Source organism: Ostrinia nubilalis, chromosome 2 (genome assembly GCF_963855985.1).
Source record: "Ostrinia nubilalis chromosome 2, ilOstNubi1.1, whole genome shotgun sequence".
Taxonomy (NCBI): Eukaryota; Metazoa; Arthropoda; class Insecta; order Lepidoptera; family Crambidae; genus Ostrinia; species Ostrinia nubilalis.
In genome coordinates, this window is record NC_087089.1 from 15,585,891 (window position 1) to 15,595,096 (window position 9,206).

General features: G+C 38.7%; 1 protein-coding gene across 3 annotated transcripts; it reads right to left on the reverse strand.

Annotated features, from left to right (window-relative positions):
* Positions 1 to 219: 219 nt before the first annotated feature.
* On the reverse strand, positions 220 to 7,735 carry LOC135086973 (carcinine transporter-like). 3 transcript variants are annotated; one of them, XM_063981833.1, is made up of 8 exons: positions 7,506 to 7,735; positions 3,685 to 3,914; positions 2,885 to 3,068; positions 2,324 to 2,453; positions 1,923 to 2,051; positions 1,138 to 1,330; positions 743 to 848; positions 220 to 474 (listed from the first exon to the last, which is right to left on the reverse strand). In XM_063981833.1, exons 1-8 carry the CDS (start codon positions 7,512 to 7,514, stop codon positions 238 to 240), a joined length of 1,218 nt encoding a protein of 405 aa, XP_063837903.1. In that variant the 5' UTR covers positions 7,515 to 7,735; the 3' UTR covers positions 220 to 237. The 3 variants fall into 3 exon arrangements, with proteins under 3 accessions (XP_063837903.1, XP_063837895.1, XP_063837906.1); XM_063981825.1 differs by lacking the exon at positions 7,506 to 7,735 and adding an exon at positions 4,710 to 4,818; XM_063981836.1 differs by lacking the exons at positions 3,685 to 3,914; positions 7,506 to 7,735 and adding an exon at positions 3,455 to 3,672.
* Between the last annotated feature and the right edge of the window lie 1,471 nt (positions 7,736 to 9,206).

The following is a 9,206-nucleotide window of genomic DNA, read 5'->3' on the forward strand; positions in this document are numbered from 1 at the left end:
TGCCACTTCTCAGTTACCGCGAATCCATTGTAGTAGTACCGTGGGCATGCCCACAACCTTCTTATATTTGTGACGTCAAACTTTTAGTGTCTATTGAAAACGACAGGCTGATGGTATCCCCCAAAGTTGGGTGACTTTCGGGTGCCCACCCACAATCTTTTTTGATGGCTGGATCCGCGCCCTTAACATTCTACCCCTCAAGAGCTAGGGTTGGTGCTGACTTTACGTAGTTTTTACTTACTTATCCAAAACCAGCGTGACCAGCACAAGCGCCGGTATCTCCGACGCCGAGGACAGCGTGAAGGTGAGGAAGAAGTTGGTGCCGATGCTCTCGGACATCCTGAGGATGGCGTCGATGCCGAGGTTGCCCACCATCGTGACTACTATGAGGACGAGCAAGCTGTTCCGAAGGGGTTTGCTGGCTACTACTGCTCGCAGCGACTCGTCTACTGTGCTTTTTTGGCTTGCGACTACCTGGTAATTATATCATACTTTAATGGATAAGCATGTTCTTAAATCTATCGTAAATCGAACGCACAGCGTTGAATAGAGCTCTGTGATTGGTTCGTGTGTCGCCCTGTGCGTCCACGCGCACTGTGAGACCTCATAGTAATATTTGTGAATACGGGCGTATGTCTGGTTTTACATAGCATTTCATTGACTAAGTACTTTATCAATCAAGCTAAAGGATTTCGCTTTAGCGAACCATTCTAAAAATTTTAAAAACTTTTTTGTAACTCACGATGAATTCTGCCATAAGGTCGTCTGGTATACCCCTCCTGTTAACCTTTTCGAACTTTTTCAACATGTTTACTGCTTTGTTGACTTTTCCTTTAGAAGCCAACCATCTAAAATTAAAAACAAAGTTCTCCAGTTAGGACAAAGTCTATACGGTCTTACTAGAAAGAAAAGTATTTAAGTCTTTGTGTGACATGGAGCAACACATCATAAAACGGGACTATTCCCACCTCTCCTTCTCACTGCTGTGTAGCCAACCAATAAAAACCCTACCAGTGAAGGTCAAGTTTGTCCCGGGGGAAAGTTAAACTGTCACTGGACCCACAACGAAATTAATCAGAAGAATATAGCGTTTGAAGTTAAGGTCAACAACATCGCGAAAATTGCTTGTGTATTTACCTGGCGCTCTCCGGTAGATACAAAGGTGTGACCAGCACGAACAGCATAGGGAGCGAAGTGGCCAGGACTAGGTGACGCCAGTCCAGGAGCCAGAGCGCCAGCCCCACCATCAATAAGGCTCCTCCCCCGCAGTAGACAGCAATCGACATATTCGATATCCATGTTCGATGGCGAGAACCCACGTATTCAATTACTGGAAAACAAATGTATATCATTAGTAAACCATATTGAAGATTTAAGAAAACTGATTGTCTATTCACTAGGCTTTTGAGAAACTGTGTTAAAATCAAGAGTTAGCCTAGGCGCAACCACCAATCAGTATGGAGATTACCGATTGATTCTTCATACAAATTAGAATCGGGCCCAACTATCGGCCGACTAAAAGTCGGTGGTCTGTGCCTAGGCTTACCTAAACTCAAGCATTCTTGAGTGCAGGTAAACGTCGTCTCAGAACACTACATGCCTTACATGCTTTAAATACGAGTATAGGCAGAAATAACTGCAGTCATCAAGCATGTTATTAGCAATCTTACTGATGGAAAGTAGTATAAATGATTTATTCCACCAAAAACATTTCATGTAGAGTCAAGCTCTAACAAACTCACGTTACATTGCATGCCCTAACTCTAGAGACTTTAACTAAGTAAGTACACAAACATTACACCTAGGTAAGTCAAAATGTGTGGCATGCCGAAAAAGTAGGTGCATTCGATTCGACCCGTATCTATCCCCAGATCTTCAGATGTCATTGAACATACTAAAACTATTTTAGTTAAATGTTTTACCTATAATGTAGATCATTATGGCGCAGGAATCATTGCACAAGCCAACGATGAACCTGGCGATGGTGAAGTCCCAGACGCCCGACGTGAACAGCGTCAGCACTCCCCCGAAACATCCAATGAGATTCGCTCCTGAAATCATTAAGGGAGAACTTTGGAGGAACAGTTTGTTGGTCAATAAGGTTACTGTAAAGTCCTTAGGAAACTGCAATTTTTCGGAACTTAGTTAACTATTTTCACGCCGCTAGAGTTCTTTCTTTCAGTGATGGGAACCAAGAAATTCTTCTTACTTCTCATGAAAAGGGTCAGTTGCTTGCATCAACATCATTAGCCGATCTTGTTAGTTCTGGGCGTCCAAGCATAGGAATTACTTAATTAGGTAGCTTTTTGGTGTCATTACCTACCTATTAGAGCTGGCACTCGTCCATATTTGTCTCCCACCCAGCCGAAGAATGCGCACCCCACCAGCGACCCAACGAAGAACATAGTCTGCGCGAAGGGCGCGATTCCTGCGTTCTCGCACACCCATCCTCGCTGAAACAATTGTTATCTTGTCAATTGCGATCTAGTTAGTGACTGATATGCCATAAGCATAAATACTTAAGTAGTTTATCATTTTATTTATTTATTTATTAATGCAAAACACTTGTAAGCTTACAGAGCAGGTCCAAAGCTCATGGAATAGATAATAATACCTTGAATTCACAGAACATTGTTTGAATTAACTAATTTAATAGATAAGCTTAGAATCTTAGGTTTAACTACAATTTACAAACTATACAAGTATACTGATTTACCTTCTTCATAGGTGTTCTTACTTGGGTCCCTACCCTAAAAAAGTTAGTTGACCTTTGCCTATCACTAATTATCGCTATTAGCTGGCTTCATTTGACCCTATCGGTCTTCTCTCCTACGTGTATTTTTCTTCCTGAAAGATATTAGCATTTATATTAGTCCTTACATACCTCGCTCACAACTGTAGTGTATGGTATATCGTTGTAAAGGAACTCCCAGCCGTGACGGCAGGGGACAGTGGGGCTCCCGACTGGAGGCATCATGGTCTGCAGAACTTGCGTCCAGTTGGCGTCGTAAACTTCACACCGGTTCCAGTCCGGCCCGTCTACTGCTCCCGGTATTGAGAGGTTTCGTCTGGAAACGACAAAGATCAAGTAGTATAATGGAATATAGTAACGCAGATAGGTACTTAGCCTATTTCATTGAAGAGTCAACTGCAGATTTTGACAAAAAGTAATTACCTAAGAACTCTATTGAATATGATTGTAGATGCGTTATTAATGAACGAAGTATAATACTACCAGATTCACTGGACTGATCTGGTAAAGGTCGCGGGAAGCCCTGGATTCGTAGGTGGGTCACGAACATCTATGTAGTTACTCTGTGTGAATGAACACGCCAACAGAGGATCTCACCTGGCTCATGAATGATCCGGTCCTTAATGACGTCATCCGCAGTATACGTTAGTTGAGCTTTATGAACTTAGGGTTGTTTTTGCCCAAAAATGTTGTTGTCTGTACCTTAAATCCAAGTCCAAATGTTGCAGCTCAGGCACTTTGCACCAGTGCTCCTGTGGCGTGGCGGCTATAAACATCTGTACCGTATACGCGAAGATGAAAAACAGGCCGAATGGCATCATGGAGACGAAGAGCCATCGCTGGTAGCGGCCCATCTCTCCCACCTCGATGATAATGTGCTCTAGGGCTTGATCTTAGGGATGATTTTACAGCAACAATGTTGCTGTTCGTACCTTAAATCCAAGTCCAAATGTTGCAGCTCTGGCACCTTGCACCAGTGCTCCTGTGGCGTGGCGGCTATAAACATCTGTACCGTATACGCGAAGATGAAAAACAGGCCGAATGGCATCATGGAGACGAAGAGCCATCGCTGGTAGCGGCCCATCTCTCCCACTTCGGTGATGATGCGTTCCATGATGTCCCCCTGAGGCGGGGGAGGGGGCTCGTTAAGCCTCATGATCTCCTGTAAGACAGAAGTGAGAGAGAACATTTATTTTTATACAATTTATTGCAAAAATGAATCGCTAAATGTATTGGGAAGTGCATAACTCAACAACGCCGGGACCAATTTTATAAATTCTTCTTTAAACGCGGGCGAGGCCGCACGGGGGGAAAGCTAGTTAAGAATAGTTCTTCTGTGGTAGCCAGTTGGTTTAATAAAACAGTAGAACTAGCGTGCTGTGCGTATAGATTAGGTATTTATTGAAATAGACAAACAGAATACTTAAAATTGCCAGTACCTATCTACAAAACATTTCCATGTAAGTACTACATAATTAACTGATTGGAAAGATGCAGCGCTGTGACAGACAGACAAATTCAGCGATGCCTTAATAGTCAGTTAACTAATGCATTACCTCTAGCATGAACAACTTTCGTCTTCGAATCGTTTGCGTATTCGACAAAATTCGACACTGAACCTTCGAATTAAACGATAACGTGACAATTTTGATTCTCAAAATAAGTTTCGTGCAACCATTTCTCATACTAAGTTCACTTTGCGACACGTTCACAAAAGCGCGGTTGTAGTTTTCGTACTAAATCTTTTGATGGCGATTCGAATACGCAAAAGATTCAATGTCGAAAGTTTTTCGTGCTAGTCGTACAGAACTCTATAACTATACTACCTGCTAAAAGTAGTAGATAGTAGCAATTTCCTACATAGTTTTCATATCCAACCGTAACGTGGAAAGGACCTGCTGTCCTTATACATTATACACGGCCCTCTTCCTCCAATTGTATAAAAAATAGCACAAACCTCCTCGCGAATTTTCTCTGTCATCGTGAATTGAACAAAATAACACAAAATTAACCAAAAACAGAACACACACAAGCACTTCCGTATCACTACTGAATACTGATAATATGATTCACTCATTCTTTGCCTTCGGATTTGTTTTTTGATAACGAACAGCGATGATCTATTATAATCGCTTCTAGGCAAGTAAAGTACATGTTTAATAATTTCAGGAATTGTAAGTTTTATTAGAGAATAAATTTTATAATAATACATTAACTTAAAATGACTTAAAAACTAAAATTTTAAAATTACTAATGATAAAAATTATTTACAAAATAAAAAATACTTCACCCCCAGCGCCGCAGTCAGGAATGGTGCCCAAAAGGCTGGCAGCATTGCCACGTTGAATGGCCAGGCTAATTCTCTGGCCGAAATAGCTGCCAGCCTTTTGATCACCGGTCACCTCGGTGAGCCTCTTTGCCAGTTCCTTATAAAAGGAATAACTTTGATATTATTTAGGTGCTTCGTAATGGTGACAAGCAATTTTTCATAATTCCAATTAACTGAAATCATCCGTTAAAAAGTACAGAACGGTACAGTACAGTACAGAAGCAGTAGGTAACAATATGTTTTACAATTATGTATCCCATCTAGGAATCGAACCCTGGATGAGTCCAGGACTCCAGGGTTTGATTCCAAAGGCTGTTGAATTCTCTCGATCTGAGGATCGAGAGAATCCAACAGAATAGATAGAGAATTTGGAACGACTCTACCACGAGCGTAACACTTTCTTCTGAATACAAAAATAGTTTAGGAGGACTGATTTAAATTTTATATACATAATATACGTGTTTCAAACTCAATTCACGTGCAGTTTATGTAAACATGCCGTGAATTGAACAATTTATGCCGTGACAACATACATAATTAAGGCTGCACTTAACCCTTAACTGGTATCGTAAATTAGACATACGTAACTGGTATCGTGGGGGCCGCGCGGCCCCCATACTATGTTTGCTTCTAGCAAGCATGTTTTACCTATATACTTGAAGAAATGCTCATAAATGATTTATATCAGGCTTGTTCTATGTAATAATTTAGTTTATATTGTATTAAATCTTCTTACTTATATACTTCAAGACATTACATAATAGTAACAACTTTTTACGTAATATTTTTTTAACTTTACAAATATCTACGAAACCTATCGTTAGAAAGTTATAACCAAAAATATTATTATTTTAATTAATCCATAATAATGTGAACTTAATAATAAATAACGTTTTAATGTAATGTTTAGTAAAAATAATAAGCATTTTATAAAAATAAAAACATAAATATTATGTTGACAAACATTAGCAGGTGCTGGTGGATTTTCAGACCACTTGTATTTATTTTTTCATAGTAGCTGGATTGACTAGGTCCTACAACATCTTCATTTTCACTCTCTGAAGAAAAAACTTGAAAATCAGAATCAATATCCTCATTATCGACCGAATATTGGTTATTGGGTCTTCACAGTGACCTATAATTTTATTATCACTATATCCTTCTTCTGACATGCTACTAATCACTAATTTGGAATCAAAAACTTCGTTCTAGGTATCTTCTATTGTTTTATCACTTATAAGCCATCAATACTGCAAAACAACAAATAACAAAAAAAAATTGTCATGAAAAAAAACTAACGTAACTGGTATTGTGGGGGCCGCGCGGACCCCAACACGTGCATATCTTCGTCCTGGTGAATGATGCAGTGCTGAAACGCCTGCACTAGACGCGAGTAGCGGCGAAATGAGAATACCAAAAATTTTGGCTGCCCACGATGCGTCGCTTCTTAGAAATCAAAGAAAACGTCATGCGTGGGGGCCGCGCGGCCCCCACGATACCAGTTAAGGGTTAAATTAAAATTAAGTTGGTACACAAATGTTCTAAAGCTGGTTTCAGTGTATGTAGTCTGGTTTACTGATTGTTCTAACTTAGTTATAAATAAAATAAAAATACATTATGCTCCTAACGTTTGTTTGGATTTTAAAGTTTAAATGAGGACATGTGTTTTTCATTCACTTTACAATTTATTCGACATTTTGTAACTTACGTCTAACAAAATTGGTTCGAAATATCAATATGTTATTTTGCATCTACTTTAAATATCAATATCAGGTAATGTATTTTAGTATCGCGGATGTAGGTATTTACACGAGGTTCAATATATTTACCCACTCTTACCTAATTTGGAATTATCTTATTTCAACAGTAAGTACCTAATCATAGTTATTTTTGGCACACACGCAGTCATCAATGGCAACATTATTATGATTGCACTATTAAGGATGGCATCAGTTAATTAATTCCAAAGGATGTGGGTTTAAAGATTAGCTTTAAAAAATAATGATTTTTACCGACTTCATTCTAGCGCAAGTACAATTACCTAGTTGGCTAAATCAGAAACTATCTAACTAAAAGAAAAAAAAATCTTATTAGATTATGATAAATACATCTGGAAACTAGAGATTGTCCTAAAGAGGACCATGACACTATGTCACCCTTTCTTGAGCTTTACCTATTACAGCGTCCGCCCGCGACTTCGTACCCGTTTTAAGCCCTTTAGGGGTGGTGTTTCGTAAAATCCTTTCTTAGCGGATGCCTACGTCATAACATCTACCTGCTTGCCAAATTTCAGCCCGAACCGTCCAGTGGTTTGGGCTGTGCGTTGATAGATCACTATGTCAGTCAGTCAGTCAGTCACCTTTGAGTTATAGGTATATATATATTTAAATTATGCTAGAGTTCTAAGTAAACAAAATTACAAACCTCAGTCATCTTGAAAACTTCGTTGCAATCCAAAAATCCAAAAGCCACAATAGAAATTAACACTACATAAAGGTATCACCGAATAAAAACCATACAAAAGAGCAGACCAAATTACTAGATCCAAAATCACGTTTTTTCTGACCTTTAATTGAATATTCTACACATCACACTTTTTACTATGCAGCTCGGCACGAGTCACTCGCTCCGATGTCCATTGGAAATGGCAGGTTGTGATAAAGTTGCATACAAACTTTGCTTTAATGCCCTAAACCCGTTTCGCTGAAGGCTGTCGGTAATTCATGATGTCACCGAGGTTAAGAAGTAAATCGGCGTTTGTTTGCATGTTTTTTTAAGGATTTTGCAATAATCCCTTGGTGATTAGGCGTATGCAATATGCGTACATCTTACCGTGTACCTACCTTCTAATGGACGGTTAGCTATAGCCACTTAATTTACCTACAAGATAAAGGCGAATTCAAAATATAGGTAGAGTATGTCCTTTCGGCCGCCCTTACATCAGCTATGCTTCGCAAACAGTTACGATACAAGATTTTTAAATCTTATTTGAAATATGGCTAACAGAGACTCTACAGTGTAGAGTCTACACCTCTTTCTATGTTCTGTGGTCTACACATACCTACTTAACTACGCTGTTGTTACTATACTAAGTACTGACTGACGGCCGCCTAAGCTTAGTGGTTGTCGTACCGGGCAATTTATGTAGCGGGTTTGATTCCCGCACTATAATTTAAAAATAAAAATCTACGATAAGCATGCGTCTATCAATATTCCTCAGGTCCCTACTTTTTAATCCCTTAAAATAGAAATAACTTTTTATGGTTACTAATTACTATGGTGCAAGCAGGAAAACAACTTAACATAATAAATTATACAATATTGTGTAATCATCATGAAATTTAGTTTTGTTTTATCAGGTTCACTATCAGGAACTTCACCATAAATATGAGATAACGCGTTACTAATTCAGATGGTTTTATCAGATCGATCAAAACCACTGTTTAGATATGTGATGTATAGGCTTCTAACATATTCCTATAGATATTTATATAATAACTTCTAGATAGTAGTATCTGTGCCTTAAATAAAATAAATAAATAACGTTTAAACCATGAAGGGAAGATCTATTAAATAAAATACCCCTTCATGGCACCCGTGAAAAAGAAACCTACAATTTTTACATCGGATCTGCACTAGAATGCTCTTTTGAGAGATGTATCATAATGTTTATATTTTATACAGACAGACAGACAGAGTTACTTTCCCATTTATAATATTAGTATGGATTTATATATTTCCATCCATATAGTTATAATTTTATCTACATTTATGGTAGTTAAGTATAATGCACAAGCTCTGATTATGATGTCTTAATATTTACGAGCTAGCGAAGCTACTTTGCGACTGATTTCGATAGATGATTTTGATAGATTAGATAAGTTTCGGCCAAATCTGCGCGACAACATAGGTAAATGACATCACTTGCTCGCGAGCTCTATAAATCGGTCAAAGCTTCCAAAATCTGGTTTTACAACAATTAATTGAGTGAAATGTTTAAGACTAAAATAAAGCGACTTTCAAAGGTAAAACCGACCACCTAACATGTTTTTGTTGTTGATAGGAGCACCAGAATTTCTCCCTTTTTAACGGACAGCTTTTTACCCGACTACGCCAGAAGGACGG